The sequence below is a fragment of the Gossypium arboreum genome, chromosome 7 (genome assembly GCF_025698485.1).
Source record: "Gossypium arboreum isolate Shixiya-1 chromosome 7, ASM2569848v2, whole genome shotgun sequence".
Taxonomy (NCBI): domain Eukaryota; kingdom Viridiplantae; phylum Streptophyta; class Magnoliopsida; order Malvales; family Malvaceae; genus Gossypium; species Gossypium arboreum.
In genome coordinates this window covers 84,160,570-84,177,080 of record NC_069076.1, presented here as the reverse complement: position 1 = coordinate 84,177,080, position 16,511 = coordinate 84,160,570, and the positions used below count along the sequence as shown (strand labels likewise).

The 16,511-nt window shown below is 32.6% G+C and overlaps 1 protein-coding gene and 1 long non-coding RNA gene across 2 annotated transcripts; one reads left to right on the top strand and one right to left on the bottom strand.

Moving 5' to 3' along the window:
- Positions 1-6,422: 6,422 nt before the first annotated feature.
- LOC128295228 (uncharacterized) lies at positions 6,423-7,061 on the top strand. The gene is made up of 2 exons (XR_008285569.1): positions 6,423-6,594; positions 6,793-7,061. It is a non-coding gene; the product is annotated as an uncharacterized LOC128295228 (long non-coding RNA).
- A 2,431-nt stretch (positions 7,062-9,492) lies between these two features.
- On the bottom strand, positions 9,493-16,091 carry LOC108474251 (serine/threonine-protein kinase Nek5-like). Its single transcript, XM_017776198.2, has 14 exons — positions 15,465-16,091; positions 15,304-15,370; positions 15,150-15,215; positions 14,974-15,020; positions 14,832-14,877; positions 14,660-14,740; positions 14,543-14,585; positions 14,339-14,388; positions 13,382-13,463; positions 13,260-13,309; positions 12,755-12,828; positions 12,347-12,398; positions 11,638-12,270; positions 9,493-11,554 (listed from the first exon to the last, which is right to left on the bottom strand). The coding sequence occupies exons 1-14, from the start codon at positions 15,560-15,562 to the stop codon at positions 9,797-9,799; spliced, it is 3,147 nt and encodes a 1,048-aa protein (XP_017631687.1). The 5' UTR covers positions 15,563-16,091; the 3' UTR covers positions 9,493-9,796.
- Between the last annotated feature and the right edge of the window lie 420 nt (positions 16,092-16,511).

Here is a 16,511-nt window from a genome sequence, read left to right as displayed (position 1 = left end):
CCATTTCAAAATACATGCAACATCAGTAAACATATGCAAGCCCATTTGGGGAGACTACTCAACCCACCAAACACTACACTCCACCCGTACCAGCCATACACTCCATGTGGGGAATAGCTCAACCCACCCAGCCCAACACTCCACAGATTGCAGACTTTCTCTTTCAGCTATCAAATAAATTGAGGCAAAGCCTCCAGTACGTGGACAAGCCACTTTCAGTACTTCCTCCGTCAATATCCCAGTCCCATGCATCAGATAATAACAACATGGCATGCAGTAAATAACAACAGTCAAACATGCATTTAGGTCAATTTAACCCTAGGGGTATTTCGGTAATTTATCTCCTAGGGGTAAAACTGTAAATTTTCACTTTTAAAGGTATTTCAATAATTTATCTATTTTAGGGTTTTTCATGCATATTCCTACCTTTCACGTACTAACAGAATCACTACCGAGGGTTCTTACCGAATTGGGCCCATTGGCCCATCATTCCAATTTTGGCCCATTAAGTCCAAAAATATCGAGGGCATGGAAATCATGCATTTTGCAGTCCAAATTTTTCAGCTTACCAAAAACATTAATCGATTTACCTCACGAGCATTCGCTTTTCGCAAATCTACAAAATACCGGTTTCGGCATTTCGCTTTTCGACTTTTGCCGATCCAGACTAAGAAAGAGGGTGTTAGTTACACACATTTGCTTGACGATATCTTGACGAGATCCACACACGAACTGCCTACAATTAGATTACTAACACGTTAATCTAACTATTCAAACACGAACTACATATTAACCTCATACCATATTCGGCCAACCACACCTACAGATCATAGTAAACTTATAAGAAATCAATAAGCAACTCATTAACAAATTTTTGTCAATGTTTACCACATAATCATAATTTCACTGCAAGCTGTCTTCCTGAACAACAGTCACTAAATTATTTATAACTGGAGCTACAAAACTCCAAATCAAGTTCCGTTAATTTTCCCTGAAAATAGACTCATATATCTTCTATCCATAAAATTTTCAGAATTTTTGGTTCAGCCAATCAATACCAGATTTTTCTCAAAGTTTCCCATGTTTCACTGTTTGACTAATCTGACCACTCTTCATTACGAATCAAATTTCTCATTGTACAGAATTCAAAATATGTTCTTGTTTATTTCATTAGAAACTAGACTCAATAAGCTTTAATTACATAATTTATTCAGCTTCTAATTCATCTCCCACAATTTATGGTGATTTTCCAAAGTCACGTTACTGCTGCTGTCCCAAGCAGATTTATTACCAAATCACTCTTTCATACACCTATCTTGCATGCATGTTATTTAAACATGTATATCACCAATCAATCATCACATATCTATGATTTTTACTTAAGCATAATCTCCATTTCATCATTTTAAAGCACAACATGTTCGCCGATTTTTCCCTTTAGTATCTAAGGCACATGCATGCTCATTTGTTTGGCTCAACTTCACATATCTTCCATTTTTCATCAAAAGAATATGAAACAACAACCATTTCCTTCATTTTAATTCATGACCAAATGCTCACAACACAACCAAAAATCAAAATATACTTCAAGAGTTAAGGTAGAATCAAGAAGAACTCATGAACCTCAAAATAAAAGCAAGGTACCAAGAACTTACCTTCAATTTTCCTCCTCCTAATGACCGAATACTCAAGAGCTTTCTCCTCTCCTTTCTCTTCTCTAACTTTCAGCTATGATGAACAAAGATGGACAAAACTTTGTTCTTTTCACCCCTTTTTCTTTTAATAAAACTTCATATTTTATCCATTTAATTCTTTAATACAAAAGACATGAAATTCTTATCATGAAACATTTATCTAACCCATTATCATGAAACATTTACCTAACCCATTATCATGGAATATTTACCTAATCCATTGTCATGAAACATTTACCTAACCCATTATCAATTTGTATAAATTTGTACCATAAATTATGGATATCAAGTGTACATTTTGTCTACAACAACATGATGGCTGGCCACTTCATGTAAAATGAGAGGTTTGTCATGCAAATCCTCCTATTTTGCACTCCTATTTATTTGGCCACTTCAATTTAATCTATAGCATTTTCAAACATTTTCACATAGGTCCTATTTCATAATTTCACCCCCTTTTTCTTATGGAACAAAAATTAACTAAAATTGTCGGGTTCTATCTTAAGTTTGGGCTTTCTAGAGGCCCACTAACATAATTAAACCTATGCCAACATTCACAGGATTCCCGAAAATTGGGGCGTTACAAATAAAGATTTTTTTGGTCTACAAAATTCAAGAAACGGGTTCGGGAGTCGATTATGTACGAGGAAGGACTAACACCCTTGTAACGCCCAAAATTGATACCTAATTGATTACTTCATGTCTTAATGTCGAAAGTTGAAAACTTGGGAAGAGTTTAAAATATGATCCCTTCTTGTATTAAAGTTAATTTTACTTAAAAAAATCTTAAATAAATCGAAAAGTATGTTAAAAACCGTCTCATCTCGAGATAACAAAATGTCACATCTCGTAAGTTCGAGCACGACACTTTGAATTTTTGATAATGAGTTTGCCTTTATTTTTTATTTGAAATCTCACGTGTCTTAATTTTAAAAGGATATTCAGTTATTTAGACCCAACGAGAAAAAATCGAAACCCCATAAGTTAGGACACGACTTTCTCGAGTTTTCAAGTACAAAATATTGCCTTATTTTGAAAACTTTCCTTTTTGAATAATATCAAACATAATATTTAAACGCTGTATATTTCTCTTATTTGAGATATAATATAAAACGACCTATTATGGATAAATACGTTTAAACGCGATTTTTGACGTGATTTTAACAAAATGAGATAATATAGTGATGTAGAAAACGGAACAGTGATATATGAATGAAATGTCGCATTAATAAATGACAATAATAAATATACTAATAAAAACAATTTACGAGAATCTCATAATATACACTATTTTAACATTAATATGAACAATCAAAGATAAATAAAATAAATAATAACGATGATAATAATAATAAAGTATGCACATAAAAAGACAATGCCAATTTAAAAATAATAAAGACAAAGAAATAAATATAAAAATAAATAAATAAATATAAGGGAAAATAGTTTATCAAATATTGAAAATGAAGAACCATATTAAAATATAAATGAAATTAAAGGTACAATTTGTAATAAAATATATAAATGACAATAATAATACTAGATAAAATAATAATAATGAGAAAAAAGGAAAAAACAAATAAATAAAAAAGAAAAACAAATAAATGTATAAATATAAATAAATAAATACAAAGAAAAATAAAGTATAAAAGATCGAAAATAAGGGACTAAATCAGAATCTAAGCAAAATTTAAAGTAAAAATCATAATAAAATAAACAAATTAACAATAAAATGGGTTAAGGGATTAAAATCGAATGCACGAAGGAAGCACATGGACCAATTAGGCAATAATCCCCTTGTCCATATACACACCGTTTCGCAGAGGACTGAAATGAAATAATGCTCAAATTACAGGATCAAATTAAAAGGCAAAAAAAAGGAACAAAATTAAATTGAAAATGAGCAAAAAAGCGGAAGGACCAACCGTGTAAATATCCCTCTGAGGGAAAAACACACGGATCCTAGCTTAAAATTGGGTCGGGTTTCGAGTCTCAAGCAAAACGACGACGTTTTGGCAACTGGTGCTTAAGTCCAAAACGGCGCCGTATTGACCCCTATATTAATAACAAAAGTTAGAAAAAAAAAAACACTTCAGCCCTCATTTTTTTCAAAAATTCTGAGAATTCTCTTAGACTCTCTTTCGCTCTTCCTTTCTCCGACCATTGGGTTCGGCCATCGGCCACCGTGGCGGCCGCGGTCATCGACGACAGCGCTGTCTCCCACGGTGGCCGAAAAAGCAAAAAAAGGCCATTTTTTGGGCTTTTCGACTCTCCAAACCCTTATTTGGGTTTTTTTTTAAAAAAGGTTAAAATAGCAAAAAGAAATGAAGAACCCTTCGGTTTTAGGGTTTTTGAAAAGGAGTCACCTTTCATCAGAGGTGATGGCATCGGCCATTCAAGGCGACGGAACGCGAACCGTCAGGTACCCATTTTTTAAACTTTCCCTTTTTATTTTGTGTTTTATTTATAAAATAAATTTGCAAGAAAATGAAATAAAAGAAAAAAAGTCACCTTTGAAATTTGAGTTCTGTTTTTTTTTTTTATTAATCTTGTATATCTAAAAGAATACATGGTGGATTTGGCTTTTATAGCCGAATAATACATTAGATTTTGATTTTTCTATCTATTTTCAATGTTTCTACTATTTCTGTTGCGCTATTTCTCTGTTGTTGCTGTCCTTTTTAGTTCTTTTTATAGGTATCGACGCGTGGTCAATGGAGAGGAGAGAAGGGTTGCCTTTGCCTTTTTGGTGCAATGGCGTCAGGCCTCGGGACAAGGTGCCTCAGGCTGCGTGAGAGGAGCAGCGGCTAGGGTTTTTAGTTTTACTAAAAATAGTTTAGGTTGTAAGCCATTTGGGCTTTAGGGTTTTGTATTATTTGGGTTTGTAAATTTTGGGCTTTCAGGTCTTGTAAATGGACTTTGGATTTTAATGGATTTATTATTTTTATTTTTTGTTGGTTTGTTTTTTTTTTGTTTGTAATGGGTCAGTAGAATTGGTCTGTTACACCAACATTTGGTACGTCAAATTTTATTTATTTTTCTTGGAATCTAACTTCTTTTGAGAGTTACTTTCCCATAAACATAGTAATATGATTCCCATGATAAAAAGTGGAGAATTACTTTCCCATGTAAATTGGAAAGTAAAAAAATATCAAGACAAAATTAACCTACTTTATATTAGTTTAGGGTTTAGTCTAGTAATAAACATTAAAAAGAAGAAGAAGAAGAAGTTATTTCCTTCCTCTTACTTGATTTTCTCTACTACTTCAATAGATTTTTTGAAAAGTAATTTCTTTTCATAATTTTATTTTTTATATGTATATTTAATCATCTATATATTATATCGTTTATATATTATATTTTTTCTCTTTCCTTTTCGTTATATTAATTGAAAAATCAAATTTATCATAGTATTTATGAATCTTTATGAGCAAAAGGAAAAAAAAAGGTTTAGGTTTAACTTTAAGACTAGTTTGATCATAACCTTTTGCATGCTTTTGTAAGTTATGGTTTGTTGTATGTGATTGAGAAATCTATTGAAATGATTTTCGAGAATGAGCAAATGGTTGACAACCCATTTAGAAGTAGAATAGATAAGGCAAGTGATCAATCAAATTCCAAAGCAATTATGTATTATGTTCACGTAAATTATGTTCTTTTTCAATATCCAAAGTAAATTATGTTACACTAGAATTTGAAAAAATGTAAAAATTATCAATTAAATTTTAATATCAAATATTTAATCCAAATATTTGTTAAAAATAAAGTTTATTATAAAAGATAAATACATGAATATTATATTTTATTTAATAAGGGTAAATTGTAAATTATCATTATATTTCTAGGAAAGTACTTAGTAAATCAAACTTGATAATGTAATTTTTCGGGATTTTAATCAAAATTATATTCTAACATCATAAATAATTTTTCCGACAATCATATTCCATTAAAACCATAACATAGAAAAATATCAAACACTATCTTTCTTTTAATTTTCAAATTTGTCTGAAATTTATTTATTAAAACTAAATATTCAACTTGATAGAGAGAAAATCAACATTTTACCAACAATCATCATATTTGAATTTGACTCTTTCTCCTTATTATTCAATTCTGCAATTATTCAAAAATTATATATAAGTTGATTATGTATAAATGTGGATTTCATTCCAAATATGAATACAAATGTATGTTCTTTGACTAAATTGTGATTCATTAAATTGTATCGCAATAATTGTAAGTATGTTCTTTGACTTACAAAAGTTAGGCTTTAATTGGACACCATCTCTTTCTTAAGTTTTATAGAATTTGGAAGTGAGTTATGGAATAATATTTTAATAATGTATCATTTTTCAGCCTATTTCAATTTCATTTAGCTATATTATATATGTAAAGTTTAGAATAAATAAATAAAAATATTTTATTTTAAAAATTGTTGATAATTAAATATATATTAATAAAACGGTATATTAAATTGATATAATAGAGATATCATATTGATTCGAAATTTACATGCATAATAAATATAAATATATTAATAAATTTAATAATTAGATTGTTAAAATTTTAAGGTATAAAAAGTCGTGAACAACTTTAATTTACATTAATATAAAAGATTAAAAATATATTTTAGAGTAAAGATTGTGTTGAATTAGTCATCATTATCTAATAAGTTAAGGTGATTGGGAAGATTATAATATAATCAAGCTTGAGTATAAAACTGGAGGGAAAGAAATTCATGCTTTGAACGACAAATTTTGCAATTAATTGAATGAAACAAAACCTCGAATCTCTATAATGTCGTCCAAAATGAAGGCGTTTTTTGCAGCTTGCATTCTTTTGCTGTCCACTCTTGTTATTTTCACTACTACAACATCAGCTCGTGCTCTAGTTATCCAAAGTAAGACCAAATTTATTTATCAGCTTAATTGTGAGATTTGGGTCTGGTTTTATTACCTAATGTTTTACTTTGATCCATATATAAACAGTGTTTTTTTTTTTTTTGGTTTTTAGTATATAATAAATTAGCTTAATTATGAGATTTGGGTCTGATTTTGGTTTTTGTGTTTAAAATAAGTGATATTGTTGATTTCTGCAGAAAAGGAAAGGAATCCCATACCGAAGCCAAAGCCAGGTCCTAGGTGTAGTAAGGTACATGGTAAACGTGTATGCATAGGATATTGATAAAACCAAAGAAAAACTACATATGTATATATATATACATGCCCAAGTTTCTTCCTCATCTTGTTCTTCAGGCCAGTATATGTATATAAGCTGGCTTTCATTGATGTATTTATCTGCACTTTGGAAATCGGAATTGTAATTCGTGGTAATGTTTGATGTAGTTGAAAGTGTTCTTGAAAATAATTCGCGCTCACATCTTTTTTTATTATTATCACATCAGTGATGGTGTAAATTAAATTAAAATTCAATCCGCAAAATCATAAAATTAATAGAGATAGACTCGTACTACAAAGCTGATGAAAATACCAACCTTCTATAATGTTGTGAATTGAACGCATTTTTCTCTCAACTTTCTTTAAATGGTCAGAGTTAGTTTTTGTTGAGGTTAAAAATAATATTTGTGGTGAAATTAGTTATTATAATGGTTTGATGGGATATTTTAGTAACTAGATTAAAATTACTGGTACGATGTGTGTTTAAATTCAAATATAATAAGAAAATAAAATGATTATTAAAGGTATTATATTAAAAATAATATATAATAGAAGTTTTAAATTATTTTATTTTTATGAAATTATTAAAAATATGTGAAATTATAATTTTATTTAATAACATGTATCACATGCAAACATATTAAATTATTGTTTTATAATCAATTTAAATTATTTAGGCTTAAAAATTAAAATGCAATTTGGTACTTAAACTTGCCGATTTTTCCTAATTTGGTACTTGTGGTTTTTTTGACTAATGTGATACCTAATTTTGGTAAAGGTTACATATATTAGTCCAATAACTTAACACCATTTGTTCTTTTTTTTTTCTTGATATGGTGCATCGAACTAATGAAGGATAGACACATATATAGGAAATTGATGAGCGCAAAACGAAAATCGATCACTCTTATAACACTCTCCTTCCCTTTGTCCTTAGAGTTTTGACCACCTAGTTTCATTAACACAATAAAAACAATAATTCAAGTTAGTATTACAAGAATCAAACATCGAATCACCTAAATCAATTAAAGTTAATGCATTCGATGCAAAAACTTTATTTCATTTTTAAAATTTATAGAAAACAATAACTCAAACTTGAATCTAAACTCACCTAAATTGAAATCTAATTATGTAATTAGCATCTAGAATTTAAAAACACACTATCTTCACTAAATTAAGATCAAAATCTTAAAACAAACCTTGGCTCATTAGGAATACCTATTTTTTGGTACAACTTCAAAACAACTCTATAGAATGATCACAACAAATTGAAGATACAAAACAAACTAGATCACAACAAATCAAAATATTACAATGAGTATCAAGTTGTAACCTATGAACTGGATGTTTACTTACCCATGAATGGTCTGGATTCGAACATGATTGTAAATCTAAATCACAAACAATTGCAATCTTAAACTCAATCATAGACCAGCAAAATCAAAACAAAAGAAAAGAAAGAGAACAATAGAATCATCCCAACACAAGACGAAGATTTGAGAAAGACCTGGGAAAATCTTAAATGAAATTGGGAGAATTTTCGTTAACGAGAAAACTGCACTCATTTTAGAGAGAAAACCAACAAAGTCTCTGCTTAATCCTCTATGAGAAAACTTGTTTGGTAGTCAAGATTTTAATTACTTCCTTTTCTTTTATTACATAATTTGAATTTTCAGTTTGTGTTAACAATCAATTACTAAATCAGCCATTCAGTTTTGTCCCTCAACTATTCCCCCCATCTTTTGCCACTTTTCAGAAAGTTTACAATTTGTTATCTCCTATAAATAAATTATACCTTGCTTATGTAAATAGATAAAGGGTCGTATGTCTATATTCGTTTGTATTGGAAGTAACTGTAAGTAATTTAATAATTTGTATACGTGATTAGTTTTTCTTATCATTATTATTTTTAAAATATTACATATTTATATAAGTTTTAACATATTTATGTATTTTATTTTTGCATATTATGATTTGGGATTATTATTTCCAGACCTATTTTAATTATTTTTAGTGTCGTATTTAAATTTACAATATCAACCTCAGTCTAGATTTTATTCTAATAAAATTTATTATATATGAATCTTATTCAAATTTAAATCCAAATATTATTTTTCTATTTTAATCTAAGTACAGATATTATTTCGATTATCAATCTTTTCATGACAATTGCTCATATGTGTAATTATACATAACGGTGACTGTACTTCTAAAAAATATTTTACAAGATCAACCTTCCGTTTTTATTTTTGCAGCCACATTTTCAGAAGAGTTGCAGGCAATGGGATTAACTTACTTAACGCCGTTATTCAAAAGCGTTACCAGAATGGAACTCTAAATGGTAATAAAATCGAAAATGAAAAGCACTTACAGCAAAGCTACAAATGATACGCTCAAAACATCCAATAAATCCACAGATAATGTAAACTGCAATGCCATGTCGATTTAAACTTATGTTGCTCCGCCTCTTTATTGTTATTGAACAGTTCATGTTCAGACACATTTCTGAACATGTATATGGGGGTATAATCCTATAAGAACCCCCTAGATTCATGAAAAAAAAAAAAAAAAACTCAAAAGGAAAAATTAAACATACTCATATCAAACATGTCCCCCTCGTATCCAGCAAACAACCAATAAAAATCGTAAACGATTCCAATTTGCTTTGCATTCAGTACGTTCTACATCATATGCATACATATATCTGGGACAAGTTTAATTGATCCGTATTGTCAATTATGTACAATAAGACATTGCATTGAAAGAATGAGAGAATATGGTGAAAAGATAAGACCTGCTGCCTGCTAGTAAAAATTTTCAAATGCAAGTAAAAGGGGGTAGGCATGGTAATCACGGAGCTAAGAACTAGAGCAGGAATGTGAAAAAACTAAAGGGGAATAAAAACTTACCCCCAGAAATAATACTTCATGAACACCGTCCCGAGTCCTCGATCATCATTCCTTTCAGACTCTTGGCTAACCAGATTGCCGTCTCCCTTGGGGACACCTTATCTTTCCCAAAAGGCTTCAGAACGACTGCGAGCTCTTCCAACCTGTTCTGCTGCAGTAACTCTGCAGACAATTCTAGAAGCCCTTCAAGTGCCTCTGCCCTTTGCCTAAAAGACTTGACATCCAAAGTTTCCTTTGCTGATATCTCCTCTTCTGGCACAGAAGAGCTGGGTTTTGCAGGCTCTGGTGAATTAGATTTTTGAGATGAGGAAATGGAGTTCCTAACATCCATTTCTTTAACACCAGAATGATCAGAACCATTTGATTTTGAATTTAAAGCTTCGGAGCAACTTGATGACTTAAGGGTCACTGGACTACTCATGTTTCCTATATCCAATTCATCCCTCACAACATTTATGAGTTTCCCAACATCCATATTTTGTGTGCCCATTTCTACTTTTTCGATTACAGGCTGCTCACTGCCAACACGGAAACTACTATGCCTTATAACATGAATAACATCACCGAAAGCTGGAGGATGACAGGTCTCAGCTGGTTTTTCAGTTGTTTGATTATGAACATTTGATCCTTCATCTGGCTGTGAATTCTTCTGGCTGGATGAAATTGGTAAGGCAACGCAATGCATAGTTTCTGCAACTGATGAGAGAAGTTCCATTACAGTGAACTTGTCATCACCATTCGATGCAGAAGAAATATGAGAGTGGAGCATCATGTCAGGCCTACTAGGTCCATTTGCCACAGTTTCATCCTTCGCACTTGACCTGATAATGGAGCACCCTTCCCCAGTAGTTGGCCCACTTAAAGGGGCATTTCCCCCAATACTTAACCTGATTATTGAGGCATCATCGCTGCTACTTAACCTGCTTATAGGGGCACCATCACTGCTACTTGGCCTGCTTATTTGAACATCATTCCTACTACTTGGGCTGCATATAAGGGCATCATCCCAGCTACTAGTCCGGATTAAAGGAGCATCAACCCTACTAATTTTTGTCCTGCTTACAGAAGTATCATCTTTAGGAAAAGATATTTCTTCAGAAATCATGCCTGTAAGGTCCAATGGGACACTCAGACTCACTTTTGCATCAACTAAAGTGGAATGAGGAAGATCCTGGGTTGGAGCAGACTCTTCAGTTAAACACCTGACAGATTTATGATTGTGCTTGTGGCTTTCTCTTGATAGAACCTCAGGCATCTCGGATTTCAGACCAGGGGAGCTGTATGGTGGATACGATTCCAAGCTATTGACGTGGGTGAATATCTCATGATTATGTGCCTGTTCCTTCATGCTGCTAAAAGCGGTTGTTGCATCATCACAAATCTCAAATGCTTGAATTGAGATGGAAGATGAGACAGAATTGCTGCTCTCTGTTTGCACCCCCTCAGTAGCTGCAGTTAGAGCTATCTCAGCTTCTAGTTTTATCTCCCTAGAATCATTTGTAAGGCAACCTTTGTGCAGCTGAGGAGGAATAGCATCACGCTCCTGGTTTGTCTCTGTAGATCCTAACTTTGGTATGTTGGTTTGCCCATTTGAAACTTCAGTTCTAGCGTGCTTCATTCTTCCTGTAATAGTTGATCTTCTTGCAACAGTGGGAAGAGTTCTTTGCCTCGGCTTAGAAATTTGTCCATCTTCAGCAAAATGCTTCCCAGGTGCAGGCGGAGGAAGCCCTTCATGTCTAGGTTTAGTCTTCGGGGAGGATTCAGTTAAAGGTAACTAGAGAGAAGAATCTTGCAAAAATAAGTGACGATACCAATAACAAATTAAATTAAAACAAATTTACTAAGTGGCATTTATACCTGGTGCTTCAAATGGTTTGAACCTGGCATCCTTTTTGCAGCATCTAGAGGTAACTTTGCCGAGGGAACAGTTGGTGAATCTGCATTGGCCTTTGAAGTGCAAGAAGGTGGTTTGAGAACTTTGGGAGATGCATCCACATTATTTTTTTGAGTCAATCCATCCACAGTTTTTGTGCTGTTGCCTCTCATTGGGGAACCATTTTCTATTACTTTCCCTATGCTTTTGATGGTTTTTGTTTCCTTTGATTGAACATTAGATCCCTGTTCCGAATTAGAACGATGTGTTATTCCTTTTCCATCAACTTGGCAAGTAAAAGTAGCGGGGCCATTCTCTTCTTTACGCGGTAGGTGCTGCTTGGTGCCATCTTTATCATCATTAGAAATAGTATCAGTGTCAATGACCTCACTATTGCTATTTGTAACGATTGTGGCAGTTTTTCTGTCATTTGAAAGCAAACTATCTTTATCACTACATGAGCTATTACTATTCTGGCTCTCGTCCATATTTTTCCTGTTACCATGACCAGAGGAAATGTGCTCATCTGCAGAGCAATTCATTGAAGGGGAGCTAAACGATGGACGATATTGATCAACATATGGCTGCAAAAAAGGGTGCTTCAAAAGCTCCGTTGCCTAGAAAATCCAAACTGTCACATTGAAGTCCTGCAGGTCAAGAATTCTGAGCTGAGTGAAAAGAAAAATAACTTACGCTGGGTCGATGCTCTGGATTCTTTCTTAGCATGCCCTTGATAAATGTTTTCCTGCGAGTGTAACATTATACATATTAACTATCATGTATGTGAGGAGCTGACTAATAGACAGATGATAAAGCATTAATCATACCACCCCCCAAATACAGATTATTGAGTCCCTTGGGATTTTAAACAAAATTCACAACTTGTGCTTTATAAAATAAAATAGATAAAAGAGTTTCCGAGACATGTAAGAAGGAATTCAATTAAGAGATCTACACCTGGTCCAAACATAATATATAAAATAATAATTAAAAGCAACAAGGAGGAATGGAATCACAGTCAGAGCATGAAAAATCATGGAGAATACTTGGTCATCATGAAACATACTACAGTGAACTCTAAAAATAAAAACTAAGACTTACAACGACGGAGAGTAACAAGAAGGTAAAGGGCCAATGGCGGAGCGATTTATCTTGCTTATTAGACCTGCCATGTCCTAGAACAAGTTTGACAACAAAATTAGTTGAATAAAAAAAAATTAGTACATGGTTAAAGGAGGCAAAAAAAATTAGTAGTTGCAGAAAACCTCTCAAAGGACATTACATTACACCAGACAAATAGAGAACAGTAAGTACTTTGCCAGCATTTTTTAAAAGAGCAGAGGACGGATTCATGGAAAGCTGTTATGAACCTAGCAAAGCTTACTACTAATAATTCCTAATTCAGATAAACAGACTGAAAGTTGTGTTCCATTTGGCAATGGAGAAAATTCCACCATAAGATTAAAGGAAGAAAAAAAAAAAAAACATAGAAGTTTTAATGTTTCCTATACTTGCCAACATGGGATATATGTTACACCTAAAATCAAGGTTATCATAGCAGAATACAAGAAACAGATCCAACCAAAGGAACTGTCAGAACTCTTACAAAAGCTTTAAATGCAGGGCGATGAGCAGCCATCTCATACATACAGCAGCCTGTTCAACAAGAAGCCAGTTAGCCAAAAAAGAATCTATACAAATCAACAATTTATTTAGAAAAAGGCATACCCAGAGACCAGATATCAGACTTGAAACCATAAGGAATATCTGCAAGCAGTTCAGGACACATGTAATTGGGGGTGCCAACCACCTGAGACATGCATAAAACAACCATTATCTTGCACATTCTTAGGTAAGGAAGAATAAATGCGTATGAAAAATGAGATCCAAGGTAAATAACTTTTATCTTAATTGAAAAAGCTCCAAACTCTGTAAATGGTTGGCTGTCAGTATGAAGTTTTAGTAGATTAGTGGCACGTACAAAATTTGTGTCTTTAGACACCATGTACCTAATGTATACTGCTATGTATGGAACTTAAGTCTTTTGGCATTTATAACTGACATGACATATTCATTGAATATAAGCCCCCTTTGATAAAGTAGCGAGAAGTGGCATATATGTATATATTCTCAAATTTTCAGTAATGGAGTCATCCATCCAGAAAGTGATAAGGTATCAATCAATAATTTTTTTATTTCTTTCCTCAAAGAAAAAAAGTGATTCCTCAAGTTAGTCTAATTGGTCTAATTATAATTTTGCTTGCCAATTAGTAACAATTTGTTCTCAGAGGATAAAGCTCTAATGTAACTGAAAGCCGTGCCACACACATATGCTTGTTCCTTTTGACAAGTCATATTATTTTTCTACTCTATCAGTCCCTCAACAGGTTGGGCTGAGACAGCCAACCTTCAAGGAATGAGTTAGCAACGCTATCAATACCATGCTATGATGCGCGATTTTGCAATAGAATGCACAGGGGAATTGAGGCATCAGAAAACAGAAAACAAATAATAACAGCAAGCTCTGTTTTTGAGCTAAGTAGCAGATCTTATTACCCAACTGTAGGAAGAAATAAAAAGAAATGGTAGAAAACAATGAATCAAAAACATCTTTTCTATCACTGGAGATGGTTGGAAAAGATTTTAAAAAGTTCATCAAAAAGTAGTTCATGACATAGTACATACCGAGGAAGCCAAATCATCTGCCTTTAGAGTTTTGGCAAGTCCAAAATCCCCTAAACCAGGACAGACCAGAGAGATAGTTTAGGATAACAATCAAAGAATATGTAGTCAGGTAGGATATCTAATATAACTCAATGATGATAAAGAAAAGGAAAAAGAGAGAGAACCCATAAGAAACCAAGGATAAAAAGGAAAAGACAAACTCACCAAGGCGGACATCTTGATCTTTGGTAAGAAAAATATTGGAACACTGCCAAGATAGTGCAAAAAGTGAGTCCATAAATCATCAAGTTATTAGAAAGACTAATCTAATTAAAAACAGACCTTTAGGTCACGATGCAGAACATAATTTGAATGCAGATATTCAACTGCCAGAAGCAGCTGCACAAACCACTTGCAGAGTTTCTGGAACATGTTTACAATCAGTGGTGTTAACTGCAAGTCATAACTCAATAAGAAACTAGGAAAACCAACAGGTATCGTGAAATTAGATTACCTCCTCGGGGAAATAGACCCCATTTGATTTTTTCATCAACCCAGCCCTGTGGTAAAAGAATAACAAAAAGAACAATATTGGCACATTGGTAATATTGCAGAAATTGAGAAGCAAAGTTCTCCATACAAGCTTGGAAACTCACATATCACCGCCTTCACAGTATCCGGTAACAATGCAAACAAAGCAACCCTACATTACGATCACAAAACTCAAAATCAGCATCAATAAAAGGCAGTCACGTACTCTACAAGCTACTATTTAAAAGTATATTTCTATGCGAGAATCCTAGCAAATGAAAAAAAGAGTAGTAGAGTATACTTTCTCAACCCAAGCTTCCTTGAACTCCACAATGTAAGGATGCTGAACTCGCGCGATAAGTGCCATCTACATTCCACAAAATTCAAACCAAATTAAAGGAAATTTAAACTCTCTATTACAGATTAAATTATTTAAACAAAATAAATTAACTAACTTCTTGATGTGCAGATCGTCTGCAACGCTCCGTTTGCCGCGCCAGTCTGATCTTCTTCAACACATACCTGAAATTTTTGAAAAAAAACACCAAAAAATTCAGAATAGAAGAAGAAAAACACACGTTATTAAAAAATTGGAAAGTAGAAATTAGAAGAATACTTTTTCTTCTTGGATTTGTGGTGGACGAGAATGGCAGCACCGAAAGCACCACGGCCGATCTGTTCCATGATTTCGTATTGATCCATTCGAGACTCCATTGCTTTTAACTCTTTGCTCGATCTTTTTCTTCTTCCAAATCAAATGTTCGAAATATGGCGAGAAAAATAAAATTAGAGAGAAAGAAAATCAATTCAGTTTCGTCTTAAAAACTTTCCCCCCCGGATCTCGACAACATTGCCGGATTCTTAGCTTCAATTTCAATGCTGCCAATGCGTTTCAGCAAAAATTATAAGAAACCATTTTAACGATCATAATTTTTCAAAGCCATCGAAATCTTCGTCTACGATTCTCTCCTCTTTTTTCCATTGCCGTTGAGTTCTCGAAAGATTTCTCTTAAGCTTCACTCCATAAAAAACCATGGAGAAAATAAGTACGGAGAAATGATTTTTCTTGTTTTTTTAATTAGGATTCTTGTAGACAGATAGCGGTGGTTAAGTAACTAAGCAAGACGGTTAGCAGTTAACCAAAGGTAAAAGTAAAACTTAATTCGAATATTTTCAGATATTTAACTTATAATTCTTTTCGGTGGAAGTAAACAGTCAACAACAGCGATGCGATTACAAAGATAACAAAATTAACACTCAGAGCAAGTTAAGCCAGTCATATCCTCGATCAGTAGGAAATTGGTAATCCTTAAAAATTTATAAATTATTATTGTGAAGGTATGCGATATTCGCTATCAATTCTGTTTCTAACTCGCATTTTGAAATTTAACTTGTCTTTTATAAATTTAAATTTAAATCCTATTTAATTCACTATTCTAATTATTATTTACAAAATATTTGGAGCATATTTTGGAATCATCATATATCCATTATCCTTTTATCTTTTTACAATTATTATTTTTAAAAAGATATTCTTTAAACTTACTAAATACAAATATTTAACAAATAATTTAAATTCATTTAAATTTAGAGTCGGATAATAGTACTAGATTTAATGTAATACTAAATGGCTGCACCGGAATTAAATTCACGACCAGCAAAT